This window comes from Condylura cristata, unplaced genomic scaffold, assembly GCF_000260355.1.
Source record: "Condylura cristata isolate star-nosed mole 26May11 unplaced genomic scaffold, ConCri1.0 scaffold00013, whole genome shotgun sequence".
NCBI classification, from domain to species: domain Eukaryota; kingdom Metazoa; phylum Chordata; class Mammalia; order Eulipotyphla; family Talpidae; genus Condylura; species Condylura cristata.
In genome coordinates, this window is record NW_004567114.1 from 30,495,690 (window position 1) to 30,514,903 (window position 19,214).

A 19,214-nucleotide genomic window follows, 5' to 3' on the forward strand; every position below is an offset into this window, starting at 1 on the left:
CTTTCAGGAGGGTGACCAGTCCCATGGCCAGTCACAGCACCTTCACAAGGGTGTTCTTGGCTGCACGCTCATCCCACTCCTCTCTAAGAAGATGGATGGATGGAGGTGTGGGTGTGCTTATGTAGGCAAAGCACATAGCACAGGAGAGTTTTCCAGGGGTACTACGGGTAGCAAAGGAGGATAGGCAAAAATGAAGCTCTCACGGAACCATGAGTATCTACCTACATTAACATCAAATCCACCCCTGTGTTCACTACAGCACTGTGTTCATTCATAGTGGCTACACTATGGATCCAATCTACATGTCCAAAGACAGATTCATGGATGTATACAGTGGAATACAATGCAGCTGTAAAAATAAAGTTAAGCTCCTTTACTTACAATAGGAAAGACATGGCATCAACCCAAGTACCAAAAGTACATGATTGGATTAAAAAGATGTGGTACATATACACAATGAAATATTACTCAGCAATCAAAAAGATAAAACCCATGCCTTTTGCAGCAATGTGAGTGGAGCTGAAGGGAATCATGCTTAGTGAAATAAGCCAGAAAGAAAAAGAAAAATACTAGATGGTTTCACTCATAGCAGGAGCATAAAGAATCCAGGGGAAAAACAATTAATAATGAACAACTATATACCAGAGACATTTTACCGGGATAGAGTGGGAGTGGGATCAAAAATGGAGAGGGGAAGTGCACGGGTGATTTGGTGATGGAAAACCCACATGGATTACAACAGAGATGGAAAAAAGACACAAAGTGATGTAAAAATAAACTATTATAATAAAAAAATAAAAAAAAAAAGATAAGTTCTTGCCATTTGCAACCATGAGTGGAACTGGAAAAGATCATACCAAGCAAAATAAACCATAAGGAGAAAGCAAGTACTGGATGCTTTCATTTACATGTGCAATATAAAGATCAAAGAACTGCAGCTACCAGGAGACAGTCGGAGGTGAGTACCAAGAGGCGAGGGGGCCCAATGGACGGCACTGGGGGCTATGGGTGCTTTGGTGGTAGATACTGTAACATGTCTGTAGAGGTAGGAACCTAAAATATATACAGTATTATAATGTCACCTCGATGCACATAATGTTTAAAAATGAACTTAGAGATAAAAACAAAGAAACTGGGACCCTGTGTGGGAAGCAGAGAATTAGGGCAAGGCAGGGCAGGGCAGCATGGGCCCCTGCTGAGGCTTGCTCCAGGCTGCCTGCACTGACCTTGCTCCCCACTGGACCTATGCAATGCTTTGCCCTACATGGCATACACCACAATTCTCTCTCCGAACTGGTTGTCACCAGCCCTCCTAGCTTCAGAGATGGAGGGCAGTATCCCTGGGCCACTGGGACACCCAGCCTGCTGCTACCCCTCCCTCAGCTGACCCCACAGCTGTGGAGACAAGGAACCTGTCCTGAAGTCATGTGCCCAGAATGCCTTTGACAGCAAGGGGATTCTGGATTATCTGTGACTGACCCCTCGTGCCTTCTCAGGAGTCATCTTCTCTCTTTGTTGACAACAGATGTCCAGCTCTGAGCCCAGTGCAGCTGGGAAGCAAAGTGCCTTGCCCCAGGGAATGAGTCAAGATTGGTGACTGCCACTGCCAGCAAACCAGCGGATCATGTCTAGACATCTGCTCTCCCAACTCTTGCTGCAAAGGGAACAAATGACTCAACACTAGGAGGGTTTTCTCTCCATGATAAAAGTCCCTTGGTCCTCTGTCCCTGTGCTTCCTACTGAGGGTGCTGTGGGATACTAGGGGGTAAAGCTAGGAGGGCCAGTGACAAGCAGTTAGAAGAGAGAATTGGGGCATATGCCCCAATATAAAGGTAAGAAATGCCCTGAGCAGCTAATCCAACTCTAACATTGCTACCATCAGAGAGCTTAAAAGAGAAATTGGTTAAATCAACCACTCCATCCTTTACTGTTTAAACCACTCTAGGGCAGGTATTCTGTTAACTGCAGCTCAAAGCATTCCTTATTGTTCACTGTCAGAGGCTAGACAGACCTGAGTCCCAGGATCAGCCCACAGGAACAAGCCATGGATGCATGACTGAGGCCAGGAGCAAGGCCTTGGGGTGCAACAAATCTGGGGCCTCCCCTACTCTGAATGCTTGTGAGAATCACATGAGAACCATTTCAGCCTTTAGAAGATCCAAGGCCAAATCCACCAGGTGATGCTGACCATGTCTTTCACTCTAGCCTTAGACTTTGTAACCTTCACCCCACTAGAGAACAGTTGGTTGTGAAAACCCTTCCAACTCTGGGACACACAACCTCAGAGAGATCCTTTTCCAGGACAGCACGAGAGGGAGTGGCTGCTTCAGGGTCGTGACTGTTCCCAGACACTTTCCTCTGGTCCCGTGCTGGGAAACCATCCCCAGGCTTCTGAGGCTCTATAGTATGAAGTCACCAACATCTCAACTCTGAAAGAATGGAGACCACTGACTGGAGACTGCAAGTCATACTTACAGGGGTCTGGAAGCAGCAGAATAGCTGCGTGAGGAAGGGGTGGTTCCGGGCCAAGGACAGGATCCTCTTCTCCGTCATTGTGCATTCCACGTCGTCATCCTGCAGGATCACGTCCTTCTTCAGCACCTTCACGGCATAGAGGTCTCCTGTTTCTTTTATTCTTGCAAGCATCACCTGTGGCACCGCAGAAGGAGTGAGCACAAGCATGAGAACACTGTGGTGTCAGGTGAGGGTACACGTAGGGCAGAACAGGAATGCCACCCGGAAATGCATGTAGACATGAACAGGTAACACGCTTACGTTAACCCCAGACTCACCTTCCCAAAGCTCCCCTTCCCCAACACTCGGATGAACTCAAAGTTGTCAATCCCAGGTCGGTTGGAAGAATTCACCCCAACCCCATTTCCTTCTTTGGTGCTCTCCTTCCCCTGTCGTCTTAGAGTGGATCTGGAAACGAGCTTCTGCAAAGAGAAGGGAAACGTCGAATGAGAATAGTGGGTGGGCAAGAAGCGCGACTGGATGGAGACGACCTCAGTGGCCCTCAACCCTCCTGTTGATGTGGGGAAAGGTCAATTCAGTTTGACAAGTGCAAGCTTACTTGCCACTCAAAACTACCTCGACACCAGCTCCTGACTTGTGATTACTGTATTTGGCAAATATTCATTTAAAAACTGTATCTAAGCCCCAGAATTTTGATTTGTTCTCAGATGGAAGTGGACAGAACACAAATGCTTTAACCTGGCATCTGGGCTTCTCACTGGTGGCTTTCTACATAGGTCAGATTCCATGAGTGCCACCTGGTGTCCAGTTCCTAAAAGAACAGTTTTCACATTTCTCCAGAGAATCGACTACCATTCTCCATATACTATAATGATGAAGCAACATTGTTTATACTACATTTTAAATACATGAGATACAAAATTAATGTAAAAACCGGGGAAATGAACAAAATTATGAAGGATAAAATTTAAAATATGTTTAAGGTCACTATTCTACCTAAATACAAATAAACAACGGGCCATAAATACACACAACGGGACATAAATGGTTCATTTTTAAAATAAAATTAACATTTCAGCACACCATTTTTATTTAGCATTTTGTCATGTGTATTTTTCATATCTTTATATGTCCTTCAAGAACATGAGTATTAACAGCTGCCAATGTCCATTTTATGGAAATGTCATAATTAATAATTTCCCTGCCATGAGACAGATTGTCCCCCATTTTTCACTAGTATAACTAATACTAGTGAAGACACCACACCGGCATGCAAATCTTCAAAGCAGGGTTAATAGTCATAGAGATCCTGAAGCAACTCAAACCTATAGCTCTCCAGCCTTCCGCAACTTCACCCTATGATGTGAGCAAATTTTCTACCAGCCTCTCAGTACCTCAGTCTTTCCTACTAGAAATGAAATGCTTTAGCACCTGCCCCACAAGGCACTATGAGAAGTGACTGACCAAACACATAAGGTACTTCACATAATACCCTCAGTGGGTGGAGGCTGAGCGGTGGTTGATGCCCAGGTCACCCTTAAAAAAAAAATGTTGGGGCCCTCCCTGGTGGCGCAGCAGGTTAAAGCACTGCACTAAGAAGCTTAAGCCACTTCCGCATGAGTTCGATCCCCGCCTGCCCTGGAGGAGATCCACATGGTGCAGCAGACCTCTCCTGATCCGCCCGCTGCTCCCCTCAGCAGTGTACTTCGTCCATCTGCCTGTTCTGCTCCCCACTCTGTCTCTGGTGAATCCTCTCACCCTCCACATCTCTGGCCTGTACCCCTGTTCTGTATGAATAAATAAATCTTTAAAAAAAAATGTTAAAGTGTTTGAGTTGAAATTTTTTTTATGTTAAACATTCTTTTATTTATATTTCCATTAACTAAAGTCTTTCTACTCACAAATACTCATTCCATCACATAAGGCATGGTAACCAGCTTGACAATGAAGGTATTATTTTGGTTTGAACATAATGAGCTGATGTGTTGAAAAACTTCAATTACATTACAACCTTGGGGGAAAATCTTGGTGCCAGTCCCTCCTCCCCCAGTTGACATCAATGCATACGGCTAAACACTATGCAACATGCATGCCCTCACTTTCATTTTGTTTGGGGGAAATGTGCTGAAGAAACTAGAGTTTTTATTTAGCGCCTCATACCAAAATAATGAAAATGGGTATGAAAATTACATGTGCAAATGTATAAAATTATTAACGCTACAAAGATACATCATTCCAAAATTACCGAAAAACAATTTAAAGCATTAAACATGCTGGTGTTTAATGACTGGGGGTATTCTGAGAAACAGCGTGCTGATTCCCACTGACATCACCAGCGCCAGTGCAAGTCTATGTACTGCCTCCTCACACCCGGCTGGCGGTGTCGACCTCGGGGGTGCTGTTGAGTGTGTGGTCCGTGGTTGAACAGGCGTTGCTAAGCAGTGCACGGCTGCATGCTCTTTAGATAACTTTCTGGAAATGGTGTTATTTGGGTCAACAGGCTGATTCTGAAGACTTGTGAAACACCATCCACTTGCCTTCTGTAAAGTTCAACCATTGGCTCAGCAAGGGCTCCAGTTTCGCCCTGCTGAGCACAGCCTCCCCGGTGGGTAAAACCACCCAGTCCCACTGGCAGGAGCCTCGTCACAAGGGGACATTACGCAAAGGCATGGGGACCTGCAGATGTGCACGCTGGGGCACTTCTAACACAAGTCACCACCAGGCAGCAGATCAAAGGTCTGACTTCCTGGGGCTTCGGCCTATTTAACTAAATCTGAAAAAAAAAAAAATTTTTTTTCTAGGGCAACATTTGCAATAAACAGCTGTGCGGTAGCCTGAAACTACAAGAATTTTACTTATTCAACCCTATATTCTCGATAGCAAGATAATGCTGGGATGGTTTTTATAGTCCATGTGTGTTAACATTTTCTCCTCCAGGCCTCTGATCATAAGTATTTCAAAGAACATTTTTAGCAGCATGAATTTCACTTCCTCCACTTAAATACTTCTCCTGGTAGGACTGGTACTGGCTAGAAAACTTGAAGCCATTGTTTCTCCAGCTTTATTATTTTTTCTTTAACCCATTGTGCTCTTAGGTAGACTTAAGGGTCCCTGTCTCTTTTTAGCATTGTACTATCAAATAACGGTGGTTTGGGTTTCCCGCTATTCAACAGCATAGCATGAAAGATATTGTGTTCATATGCCTGGTCCTAGAGGTTGTGTCCTATGGTCTCTTTTATTCCCACGGAAGTTTAGAAGCCCTGGTTGCAGGTGGAGCCCCTCGCCTAGACCCATCAAGAGCAGCTGACGGGGGTTTCACAATGTCAGCATCCTGCCTGTGTTCCCACCAGGCAGACCTGAAGGACACAGTCAGTGTGAGATAGATGGTAAATCGCTGTTCTACCAGGCAGGAGCCTTTAATAGAGAGGAAATGGAATGCAGAGTGCAGCATCCTATGGGTTACCAAGAACATGGCTGTAGTGCACTTTCCCTTCTGAAGCACCCCCAGACTTGGGGTCATCAAGTCCAGAACCTTCCTGATGCAGGCATCAAGCCACATCTCTTGGGGTCACAGCTGTGGCCATGCTCTTTCTCAACTCCCTGCAGACCTGTGCAGGGTGGCAGGGAAGTGGCTGAGCTGGAGGGGACAACAGCGAGTGGAGGTCACTCAGGAGGTTGAGATGCAAACATGTACTACTGGGCAAGTGACCCACTCTGCCCACTCCCGAGACCGATAGAAAGGAACTACCATCTGTCGCTGAACTAGGGCGATAAATTCACAATCCATAAACAGAAATTGCAGGCACTGCTGGGTCCTTGGACTGTGCAGGAGCTGTGAGCCCAGCCCCTCGTGAGAGGAAGCAGAGGCCAGCAGCTACTGGTCAAGATATGGGGCCCAGCCTGGAGCACAGCCCAGGCCTGGGGCTTCACGCTGCACCAGACCTCATGGATGGAAAACTGATTTTTACAAAACTCCTTCTGCTTCCTGCCCTATCCACATGCTTTTGTTCTTTTTCTTTTTCTTGTCATACAACTGTGTTAAGAATCTTATTTGTGAAACAAAATGCTCACTACAAAAGCAAGAAGTCTGTTTACCGTGTTCACTGAGATTGGGAACTTTGATTTTTCCAGTGCCTCTAAGCAGGTTTTAATTCTAACACATGAAAGAGGCAAGAAGGCTCACCGAGGTTGGAGAAATGTTCCCAGGTTGCAGGCCCATCCCTGCCAGTGTCTTTGCCAGCTCCGCTGCGTTGACCCCACAGTTCGGGGCCACGTTGGCCTGACATCGAATGTGGACATTCATCTTGCAGACTGGAGGAGAGAGGACAAAGGAAGCCACATTCAGAAAGGAGCCAAGTCAACAGGTGCTGCAAAAAGGTACGTTGATACCCAGAAAGATTATGGCAGGGGGCTGTGAGGGAAAGCAAGGCCAGCTCAAACAACTCAACTTACACGCCTAACTCACCTGACATGCTATTTTGTGCAGAAACACAAGACCAGCTACACTGAACAGTAATGTATCCGGAATACATTTTTTTCCACTGTGACCTATGAGAGACATTCACCTAAATCACACATAGCAGTCATTGCTGATTTAATAGCAAGACTGGTTATGGAGATGAAAACGTACGTCACAGTGACCGAAGCATCAGTTAGGTAAGAAAGCATCGTGCCAGCTGATGCTACACTCTGCCTTAGCCTTCCACCAGGATAGCAACCTACAAGCCACACGTGGGTCGCTGCTCACACAGAACGGGCCTGGTGCTTCTTGGACAAAACTCCCCGAGTCAAGCTTTCTGTCTGTGGTTAAAGCATTGTTGTGGTTAGGCCAAACTCACAGCAGAACCCAGCATCCTGTGGGGCTGTGGTTCTGTGTTCACAGTAAGTGGTTCTAACTGCTTCATGAAGGAGGAAGAAGGCAACCATTTTAAAGGTCAAAGTAAACGGCAGTTGGGAGATGAGACCTGGTACACAGGAAGCTAACTTGGGGCGATGAAGGACCCTGAGTTTAATCAGCAGAAAGTTCTGAGGATTCTTTGACCAGGACCCTTTCATGGGAGATAGTGCTGAAGCAGCCAGAAACTGTCTCTGCAGTACCAGTTTCCCTTTGCATGCCCAGATTCCTATGATATAGGGCACCCTCTGGGCAAGGAGGGCAGCTCCAGAAGATTCTCTTGCATGGGATGGGCCCTGAGGCTTAGACATTTGGTTTTCTGGGAAACCTAATTGTCTCAGGGAGGCTGGCACAGATGGAGACACACAAGCTAGAGTGGACTTTCAAAAATGTGACAATAAAAGGAAAAATTCTAAGAGCCTAATCATTGCAAGCGTGCTCCCTCAGGTTACAAGGGAAGGAGCAAGGCAGTGGAGGCGGGTGCAGGGCTCAGAGTCAGCCACAACCCTGCAAAAGCAGAAAGTGACTTTCACGCTGGGATCCAGACCCAGCTGAGACCATGCAGACGCATGCAAGAAGTGTGTGTGTGTGCGTGAGTGTGCATGCATGCACATACACACATGCATATGCACTGGCTGCTGTTTTGGTTACATGAAAAAAATCACAAAATGGTGTTCCAGAGAGGGGAAGGAATTTTTGCCTTCTTAAAACAAGCAACTCATCCATCTTTGACAGAAACAGGCTTGGTGAGCCAGAGTCGACAGAAGCTCTACAGCTCCATGCAAGCCACCTCTGCCTCCCCCATCACTCAGGATATGTCTAAGGCTTCAGGCTGAATGCCACCTGCACAGTGTAGCCCCTGACAGCCAGATTGTTACTGTAACACCCAATGGGAGGTGGCTCCAAGTCAACAGCATGCAGCTGGGAACAGGACGGGGCTCAGCCCTCATTCCCAGCAAAGGCAAGAACTCCACGCTCCATTGGGCACAGTTAGTGCCCAGAGCCAAAGCTTAAGCATTCTTCCTCCCAGATCTACCAGTTCACTTTGAGAAGATTTAAGATAGGTTTAGTTATGCTTTTACCCAATTCCTGCTTTTATTCTGGTGGGGCCCTCAGACCCATTCTTCGGTCAGTTCTTGGTCAAAAACCACCCTTCTCCCAGTCACCTCACCTTTTACTACTTCTAACCACCAACTCCCACTTGTAACCCTCATTCCATTTTTCCTTCTTTTGAATGCCTATTAAAATACAAAACGAATGGCCTGTGCTCAGTGCTATCTAGAGACTAGCCAGCTACTAGCTAGCACAATGAATTTAGAAACTGATTTAATTTCTATGTTTAGGAATCTGGATCTGTCAATTGGCAAAATACCTAAAACATGGTTCCTAAGTCAGATTCAGAACCTACAGAACTTGGGGAGCTCTCAGCAGCCCCTCAGGGTTCTGACAGAGTAGTGGGTACCCAGTGCCCCAGCCTCTCACTTTTGCACTGAAGTCCTTGACGCATTATCCCCCAGAGCAGGGAGCCACAGTGATCGCAGAACGTGGGCACTTTGTAGTTGTGGACGTTGAACTTGTGTGGGATGTTGATTCCAAATCTCTGTTCAGCAATCTGTAAAAAGGGACAGGAGGACAAGAGCTAACCATCCATAACAGCATCTTTTTGTAAAAACTGTAATAGAAGCTCACAAATGCAAAGTGTGATTACACACTGAAGCTGGGTCTATTATGTTATTTACTCAGCCATGATTAATTACTCAGGCCTTACTAACCAGACTGAGCACACTTTTAGTGAGCAAGACTGGACAAAAACATGTAGTGTGCGATTAGACTGTTCATCATTTGGGGAGATAAATTAAAATTGCCATCTCATCCTTTATTTCTCTCCCTGTCAACCCCTTCAGACCCAAGTCTACTTCCTAGGACCTTTTTATTTTAACATTAAATAGGTCTTTTATCAGCTACTTGTACTTGCTATTGACATAAGTCCTACAGACACTGGGTGTAGGGGGTGGGAGGAGGGCAGCACCCAGGGGGCAGGAGCCACATTCCAAAATGACAGACCAGTGGCTCCCTATTCAGCCCTTCCAGCCTTTGCCTGGTGTTTGCATCCTGACCATCTGAGCACAAAGGTCCTGCTCTAATGTCACATGTTGTCTCTAGCAGTCAGACCTGCTCAAAGGTCCACAGCACAAAGTGAGACAAGAAGCACAGATGTGAACGTGACAAGGGGCAGGAAATTATCACTCCCCTTGAAACCTCGCAGCCTCTTTCTCCCAAAAGTTGGGGTGGCTGCCTCTACACGTCATGCTCTGCAATCCTGTATATGTTCTGCAAAGAACCGCTAAGGGTCAGAGTCAGACGTTCCAAAGCATCTGTAAATCCACTGCTAATTACCAGCACTTCGCCATCTGAAGTCAAAACGCACGCCCTCCCCAGCTGACGGCAATGCGAGGCATGAGCGAGGACCCAGGACTCATGTACAGAGGCAGCCCCTCTCTCAAATTTCTCCAGAGGCTGGAGGAGGTGAGCAGTCACCTTATTTAGGAACAGTGACCAACTTACTTGTCATATCGACTCTATCTTGTTTAACCCTCACAAAAACGGAGGAAAGTACAGATTTTAAAATAGAAGCTTAAGGAGGTTGTGGGCTGTGTCTGTTCCAAGGAGCTAGCTAGCAGAGGCTGGATTCTGCATTCATCCAGGCCACCTGCTGCCAATCTCAGAGCTCCTTTCACTCCCACGAAGCTCTCTCCAAATGAACAGGACTGGTCCTTATAGCTTCCACCCAGATGGCCACCAAAGGGGCTATCTCAGCAGAGGTCATGCTATATAAGCGTAGAAATACAAGGGGCATGATATGAAAAGGGGACACATTTCCAGACGAGGACTACTGCAAGCTTCCAGGAGCGTGGTAAGCATGTTGGAAGAGGAGGGAGGGAGAGAGAGAGGGAGAGGGATAGGGAGGAAACAGGGAAGGAAAGAGGGAGGTAGAGCCAGGCACTTCATCAGCAAGCTGCTATCCTCTTACCTTTGAATCCACTTTGTTAATATTGTTTTGGCAGGTGCAGGCTGTAACAATTAGATGATGGCAGCGCTTATGGACGACACAGGTGCACACTAGGAAATCAAATCCAGCCATTACACATTTATCACAGACTCACAGCACAGCCAGTTACCAGTCAACAAGGTGTGCACCCCGCTGGCAGGAACTGATTTGTAAGTGGGGTACACGTGATGGATGCTCCCATCCTTCATCCTTCACCATCATCCTAACCCAGATCTTTGCTCAAGTTCAAAGTGTCTGTAATAAAGTCCTGAGTTTATTTCATCCTTCCTGGCTTTAATACTTCCTGCCCCATCTCTAGAAGAATTTTCTCACAGTAGGATTCTGGTCAGCTCATACCATGAGACCCAAGTGTATTACTTCAAAGGCATCTCACTGCCAACCAATAAAAATCAAATTCCCCAGTCAGGCTCCAGGCTTTCCAGTGGCTATCCCAAGCTTGTATATCACCTTCCTTTGGGAGCTCTCTATTCCAATAAAAACTAGGTAAGTTGCCCTTCCTGGAGCAAGACTCACCTTCCCACACACACTGTGTCTTTCTCACAATCTGGAATCTATCCTCTTTGCTTATCATCTAACTGAAAAACACAACTTAAAAAAATTTCTCTTCCATGAAAACCTTTTCCCTGGCTCCCCTTCTAGACTGAAACTTTCTCTTCATCCTCTGGTCTCTTGGGAACCTTAATCTGCACCCCTTGTTTTAAATCTTCCTCTCAGCACCCTCAGAGTGCCCAGCCAGCATGATACCTTGAACAAGGGAAGCATTCATTAAATATCTGCAGATGATTCAACCATGTGAATAATTTAAAACTTTCTGAATAACATCTTCATTTTTCATCTACATCACTGAAAGGACAGACAGTCCTGTATGCCATTAAACATGTACATGTACAATGAAGCAGTATGAAACTGCATCATTTTAAGATTTTTCAAACCATGTGAATGGCTTACCATTAAGTATATATAAAGACAGATGACATGTCAACAAATACTATACATTAGAAAAAATCTAGTTTTCAACATTTCAAATTTTTGGGAGAATTTATCAATAATTGAATATAACCAGGTCATTTTATATGAGGACTCTTCATACAGAAAAAAATCTTATATTCTGAAGCACTTCATTTTCCTCCCTCAGTTAACTTTGATAGAGATTTAACAATTTTATGGCTCTTTTCAAAGAACCTGCTTTTGACTTAGTGAATTTTCCTAGTGTTTTTCAATTTCACTGATGTCTACTTTAAATCAGAAATCTTGTTTGTTCACTTTAAGCTTAAATTTCTGTTTTCTGGTTTCCTAAGGTGAAAACTTACATGTTTTTAATTTGTAGAACCTTCTTTTATTCCAATATATTTGCTTAATGCTATGAATTTGCCACTGAACACTGCTTCCACTATATCCTGCATATTTTGAAAAATATATTTTCCCTTGGTTCAAGATACTTTATTTTCTCTTGATTCTCCTCTGATCCATGTGCTATTTAAACTTTTTTTTTATCTCCAAATATTCTCTTATTAATTGCCAGCTTAATTTGATCAAACTACAGTAATGCTGATCAGATTAACTATATTCTGATGTTCCCTGATGTTCCCTGCTGGGTCTATCAGCTCCTGAGATACTGAAGTTTCAAATTACAATCAATTTGGCTATATCTCCTTGCAGTTCTGTCAGGGATTTTGATGCTCTATTGTTAGATGCATGCATGTTAAAGATTATTAGTCTCCTTGGAGAACTGACCCCCATGTAATTACATAATACCCCAACTTTTCTTTGATAATTTTCCTCCTTCTGAAATCTGCTTTGTCTGTTTGCATTTGATTAGTACTAGCATGGCAGATATCTCTTTCTGGGCATTTGGTTTTATATTTCTTAGCAAGATATGAATAAATTAGTATCATGTGTCTTCTCCAATGTTCTTTCCTGTTCTTTTCACAAGTGGCCCACTGAAAATCAGCCTATCAAATATCCTGTGCTACAGATCACTGAGAGGAAATAACAACAGATATACTTTGTAAATCATGTATTCTTATTCAAAACTATCTTGTTTACCAAGAGGTTTTCAATTTATCTTTGTATATTTGAGATGGATCAGAGGGCATCTCTCCGGCTGAGGAAGTCCAAGCCAAAAAGGGAGGTGAACTCTGACCTATAACTTATACTCTCTTTGGGGGCTGAAATAATAGTATCAAGTCAATTATTACTCTCTTATTGATTATATATTCAATTTTTTTTCTAAATTTGTGGACTCAGTAAATTCATACATTTCAAAGTCAAAATTAGAACCAAAAGCATGTATTAACCTGTCCAAGGAAAATCAGGCTTTCTTCTCCTCATCCTGCATATGTAGAATGTAAATCAAGAAGACAGGTACTATGTGTATAAATTGTATGATGATGCTCAAGGATGTAACAGGGAGGCTCAAGGAAAGACAAGCCCACTATGACTAAATTTCTTTCGTTCATTACCATTTTTATTTCATTTTGCTTCACTTCAATTCTAGCAAGTTGGATTTATTTTAGAATTGTGAAATAAAAATAATTTAATGCAAAGTAACATACAAAATTAAGATTCAGATTTTGAGCATTTATCAAAGGTTTTTAAAAAAAAATCAGAAAATAAAAAAATAAGAGCCTTTATTCCCCATAAAGAGAAAACAGTATAGTGAAGAATTCTCATCTCTACTGACAATGGGATCATAAAAACAAGACTTAACAAGATTCAAGGGTGCTATTCACAAACTGGTATTATCTGGTATTATCTGTTAGTATGTTTGTGTTGTTGCAGAGGAAATTTTCTTAAAAATTAAAGTTTATGGGCTCTCCCTGGTGAGGCACAGGGGTTAAAGCACAGCATTTTGAAGCTCTCCAAAGCCACTATAGCATGAGTTTGATCCCCAGCCAGGGAGCTGCCCCACGTGGCATGGCAGACCTCTCCTGTTCCCTTCAACAGTGCACTTCAATCTGCCTGTTCTGCTCCCCACTCTGTCTCAGGTGAAGCCTCTCACCCACCACACCACTGGCCTGTACCCCAGGTCTGCAAGCATAAATAAATAAATCTTTAAAAAAATTAAAGTTTATTAGGTTTCCTAGATTTAGAAATGAAAACACCCCTTTGTGCTGATTAAAATATGTTAAAATCCAGCCAACACTGGAGAGCTGTGATCACATGGGGCCTGACTTGATTTACAGAGTTATTTGCCACAATGCTTATAGAATGTATTCTGTTTTCCCTAGGTCTAATCATTTTATAATATCAGGACAAGATACAAGATTGAACATAGGTTTAGAAGAGTTTTCTTACCTTGGCACTGATAACCCTGTTTCCCAAAAACTCCCCTGTTCAAGACAACAGAGAAAAAAATTAACATCAAATATCTCAGTAATAATGTTGCAATAAATTTGTCTTAAAAAAACATATTTTATCCTCTAGTCCTTTATGAAAAACACAATTTCAGTGAAGAAGCAAAACGTGTGCTTTTGGAGTCCTTGTCTGTTACCACAGACACAGAGAAATAGCTGATGGAATAGAATGCTCCAGGTGATATAAACAGGTGGGCACATGATTCCCAGACCGCCCACCTCTATGGGCATCTTGCATATCCTTAGTGATAAAAACCCTCCTCTGTACATGGGACTGAGGCAGCCCACACACCACTCCACTGCCTGGTTTAACACCCTTCCACATAACATAATGATGTGCAGAATTAAGCAGATACACACAGTCTCCCACCTGACCTGAGGTCCTCTCCCTCCTCCTATACCCACATCATCCCGGGACCCAAGGGAGAACAGAAGTGGGACACAATATGACTATCACACGCACAGTTTTCCCTGTCTCTCCCTGATATCAGGGTAATGGGGATATTATTCATGCTCTCATTAATGAAGACCACTCTTTAGTAAGCCCAGAGTTTATGCCACACCAAGCCAACAGTTGACCTACATCATCTCAATTAATCCTCACAAAAGCCATGAGAGGCAGCAGACATGGCAAGGGGCTTGAGAGCACAGACTGAGTCAGTCGGCCTGGCTATGATTTGGGTCCCACTGGTATCTTCTTTGAACCATTGTTTCCTCATCTATAAAGGAGGATAATACCAGTACCTCGTCAAAGGTTTTCGTGACAGCAAAAGGAACTGAGAATCTAAAATACTTAATTAATGGCTGGCACTCTGCTACGTAAAAGTTTACTGCAGAAGGAAAATAAAATGTTTTTCTCTATTTTGCAAATGAGGGGATGTCATGGGTTTTGTAGGGAATCTGGGTTCACATATCTATCTGGGCTTGAGACTGAATACCAGAGTCCCTACTCTTACTCACATACAAAGGCTGAGTGTATGTGTGGATGAACCCATGCATGCCAAGGCTGGCTGGGTGGGAGTTGATTTTTCCCTACAGGAAAAAGTTAGTGAAATTACTAGATCAGTTCCATGAAGAATGTTAGTTGAGGCCACAGGTCATCATCACAAATGCCTTAGGGATAGGAAGGTAACAGAAAAGAGGAAGACAGAATCTTGCAACACGAAATAAAAGGCCAATACAGCCCTCTTCAATTCAGGCAACCACAGGGAGAATTGGAGTTAGTTTGCCAGAAAGAGCCGAACACAGTAAAGTAAAAAAAATAAGATCAAAGATGACAAAGCTTGAGTTTGCTCAGTAGAAAGCGTGATAGGACTTTTTCCTGAAAGCAATGGTTATGGCATCTCTGTAAGTAATTTAGGGCATTTGGGTTCAGACAAAATGATTCTTGATGAAAAATGTTAGAAAGATTAAGCCTGGATTCTAAGATATAAAATCTGAAGTAGTCTCAAAAATATATGAAGTAATTGACTAATATTCAGAAATTACTCTGAATTAAGATACTCTGTTTAGATAAGTATCTTAGATATCTAAGTATCTTAGATAAGCATCACAGGTAAGATACTCTGAACTTAGCATTGACTTCACTAAATAAAAGATGCAGTAAAAACAGAGATCTCTTTTGATGCTGCAGATATGAATATGTTGCCTCCTTCTGAGATGTGTTTCTGGATAAGGGAGTAGTTCTTGCTCCGTTTTTCAAATAAGTATGTTTAATGTTGCCACTAATTGAGGAAGCCATTAGTTAAATTTATTTTATAAGAGGTTTGCCTCTGAGTCTTAAACTTGAGTCACGTGTATATATAAGATTGCTCCAAATCATCTCAGGTTTCTCAACTATTAATTATCTTACTTCCTAAATGCCAGAAATCACAGCACATGATCACAAAACCTGTTACCTTCAGCTACATACAACCACACAGAAGACTACTGTGTGCCTGAAACAATTTCTACTAATTTCATAATTGCTTTTCCTCTCTTTTTCAGGAGCTGATTGTATGATTTATTGACTCTATATTCACCAGTTAGCCTCTCTCTGATTTGCATGTGACCAGCCCACGGCTCATTAGCACTTTTACCAAAATGGTTAGGAAAAGAAAAAAATCTAAACTGTAAATTCTCTTGACTTTTTTTTCTCCCACAGGAATCAAAATTCTGGGTAAATATATTAAAGAGGCAAAAATCAGACCCTAAAGCAATTTCTAGTAACTTTACATTCTCCTGAAAACACAGAGCACCAGAGGAGATGAGCCACCAGGGCACTCTTACCAGATAAATTCCCTACAATGAGAGCAGTAGGTTGGCTGCCGCAGGTATGTGGCCATGAACTTGTGTCCGTTGATCTGGTGGACTCTCCTTCGCATCGCCCTTTGGCGCTTCCTAGTAAAATGTTTGAAGATTCGGTCCCTCTGGAGAGTAGCTGGAAATGGAAAAGAAAAAAAAAAAAAAAGATGAATCCAACTGCACCTTTGTATGACAAAGTGTGATAGTTCAAATACTCTCCAAATCATTATTTTTTCTTCTAGATGCACAAAGTTATCATGCTTTTATAGTAAATGACTCAGCTTGAGTTAGGTCTATGTGATGCCTGAGACTCTCACCACATGGCTGTAACTGGCTACCCTAGACCTGTCTCCATGGGTCTCCTCGAGTTCCAATGCTCCAGCGTCTGACATCAGCAGGTCTCCTGGCCCCCATGCAGCTGCTGAGACTCTGGCCCATTGGTAGGCTTCAACTACTGACAGGGGAAGCAGAGTATCTTGTTGTCCCCTTTTAGGCTGCTGTCCTCACACACCAAATAAGGGAAGTGGCCACAGTATAGAGAGTGAGAGAACTGTGCGAGACCAGTCCCAGCATCACCTCTGCAGGCTGGGAATGGGGAGAAATTAACCTGGACTAGGTGCAAAATTTCTTTTTTAACCTTGTATTTTAGAAATCTGAAGTTTTAAAATGAACTTGAAATGACTTCAATGAATTCTAAAATGAATTATGAATTTCCCAATCTGAGGAGAGCTGCACCATCATCTGAAAGCAATCAAGGATATTGTTTATCTAATGTGCTAGAACTTTTCTAAAGTATATAGAGACTGGCAATTAATCAGATTACTACATCAATAATGCTTTTCAGTGAATCACTGGCACAAAGAGAGTGCCAGAACCCTAACCCACTAGGCCACTAGTGAGAGAAGATATAAAGGAAATTTAAGGAATCATGCAAGAATAATTTGTTAATAAATTTTAAGACCTAAGAGAAGTAGAATCTCCATGAAAATACAGATGTATAAAACTAACTGAAGAACTACACAAGCCAAATAGAGCATACTTGGGGAAGAATTTGAGAAAGCTTGCTAAAGACTGATTCTTAAAAACCACCCAGGCCCAGATGGCTTCACCAGTGAATTATTTTAAGTCATTAAAGGCATAAAAAGTGAGAGTGCTTAAACCATTTCAAATAGAGAAAGAAAGAACACACCCATTTTTAGAAGGAAATTATGGCTACAACCTTAGGACTAAAATCTGTTACAGATATATCCCATGATAAGAAAAAAGAATAAAGATTTCATAATCATTTTTATATCATAGACCCTTGTTTAATGTGTCAGAATACAGCTTTCTAATCGAAATATAAAATATGTAAGGTTAAAAAGGAAACAAAGTATGAAAATATATTTTAAATAAGAATATTATTTGCTCTATAACTTAATTAAACACTTAGTGGAAGACCTAATTTTAAAATAGTAAGCTGTATTTAAAAATACCTATAAATACTTATAATTTAATAGGAAAATATGTGATTTCTATTATGACATTGTAAATGCTGCTACTATTACTATAATTTATTTATGAATGAAAGAATGCTAGCTTTATGTTACAGGTTAATGAAAATATAAAAATCAAATTTCTGGATCATCTAAATTCTAGTTACATACTTCAGAAAAAATATCCCTTTGTTCATACATCAAGCTCACTCAAATACTTATGGAGAGGTTTTCATTATTGACATCTGTGTAGTTAAAAATTAAACAGGAAAACATAGAAAATATGAATGAGTATTGTCATTTTATGGGTTTCTATTAGTATTTTATAATTAGTCCCCAACATAAATGTGCCTTCTACTTAATAAAAGAATTTATTCCTGACTACCACATTGGCTTCCTAGTTTTCTGGATGCAAATAATGGTATGTAGTGAATGTCTCAGTTTCAGCATAAACTAACCACAAGGTAAAACTGAAAGTCTTGCAGAAGATGAAGAATTTGCATGCCATCTGTGGAAAGTGAAGCTAGAATGGCTAGAGTATCACCTAGGGTCTGTGACAGATAAGGCAGTAGCAGAGTTAAGATCAAATGACAGCTGAGCAAAAGAAATTTGATACAGATAATGACACAATGGACATTTTAACAAAGAATAATTTGAATATCAACATACTAGGAGATGCAACTGAGAAACAGGTGAAGCGTCAAATACTTGTTTAAAATATCCTATTTAAAACTGTATTATGAAAACCATTAAATCAAATATATAGCATTCTGCTAAAATAAAATTTTGCCTGAAAAAGTTGTTTTGAAAATGAGGGCATATAACAAAATATGTCCAGTGCAACATAATGGCTTTTATAAGTTAGATATTGAAAAGGCACTTGATTAAAATTTGCAATTCAATAAAAAATCCCTTTGAAAAGTAAACCTAAAAGTCTGTTTCTTTAATATGAGTAAAACATTATGCACACATGTCAAAAGCATCAAGCTGAATGGTAAATCTATTAAAAACAGATTAGTAATACAGGCAATAATAAATCAACTAAAAGTCAACAGATATCTAACATATCAAAAGAACTATTTTGAACATCCAATTCAAAAAATCCCACTGAGAGTTATAAAAACTAAGCTATCTAGGAATAATGTATCAGAAGTACTAGATTTTTATAATGAAAGCTATAAAAACCAAATGACAAATATAAAGAGATATGGAAACATGAAGTTCTTAGTTAGGAAAAATGCATAACATAAGAATGCTTTAAACTTGATCTTTATCTTCAAAGTTCATTTGCTATCATAAATATTTAAAAACTGTCCATAAATTTCAGTAAGGGAGGACTTGCTTTGCATGCTAAAACATATGCTGAAGTTACAACAATTAAAAAAAAAAAAGCATGCTACCATCTCAAGAAGAGTCCAAAACTAGAAATCAATTTGGCTAAAAAAAGACATATTTCAAATGGTGAAAATGGCTTAGTCAATACATGGTATGCAGACAACAACTAGGGAGTCTTTTGGAAAATATCTCACTTTATACAATTTCAGAGATACACTAGGGAGCAAATAATAGGGAAAAAAACATAATGAAATATATATATTCCTAGGATGGATTAAGGATAACAAAACTCTAAACCCATAAGGGTTCCATATTTGCAATTTAAA

General features: G+C 41.7%; 1 protein-coding gene across 1 annotated transcript in view; it reads right to left on the minus strand.

Annotated features, from left to right (window-relative positions):
• Positions 1-19,214, minus strand: part of PRKCH (protein kinase C, eta) — a 199,480-nt gene that overhangs the window by 75,444 nt on the left and 104,822 nt on the right. Inside the window, exons 3-9 of the mRNA XM_004681808.2 lie at positions 16,064-16,214; positions 13,737-13,771; positions 10,401-10,489; positions 8,852-8,981; positions 6,659-6,786; positions 2,793-2,936; positions 2,476-2,649 (exon numbers count right to left, since the gene is read on the minus strand). Coding sequence (XP_004681865.1) covers positions 2,476-2,649; positions 2,793-2,936; positions 6,659-6,786; positions 8,852-8,981; positions 10,401-10,489; positions 13,737-13,771; positions 16,064-16,214 — 851 coding nt within the window. The remainder of the gene's footprint in view (positions 1-2,475; positions 2,650-2,792; positions 2,937-6,658; positions 6,787-8,851; positions 8,982-10,400; positions 10,490-13,736; positions 13,772-16,063; positions 16,215-19,214) is intronic.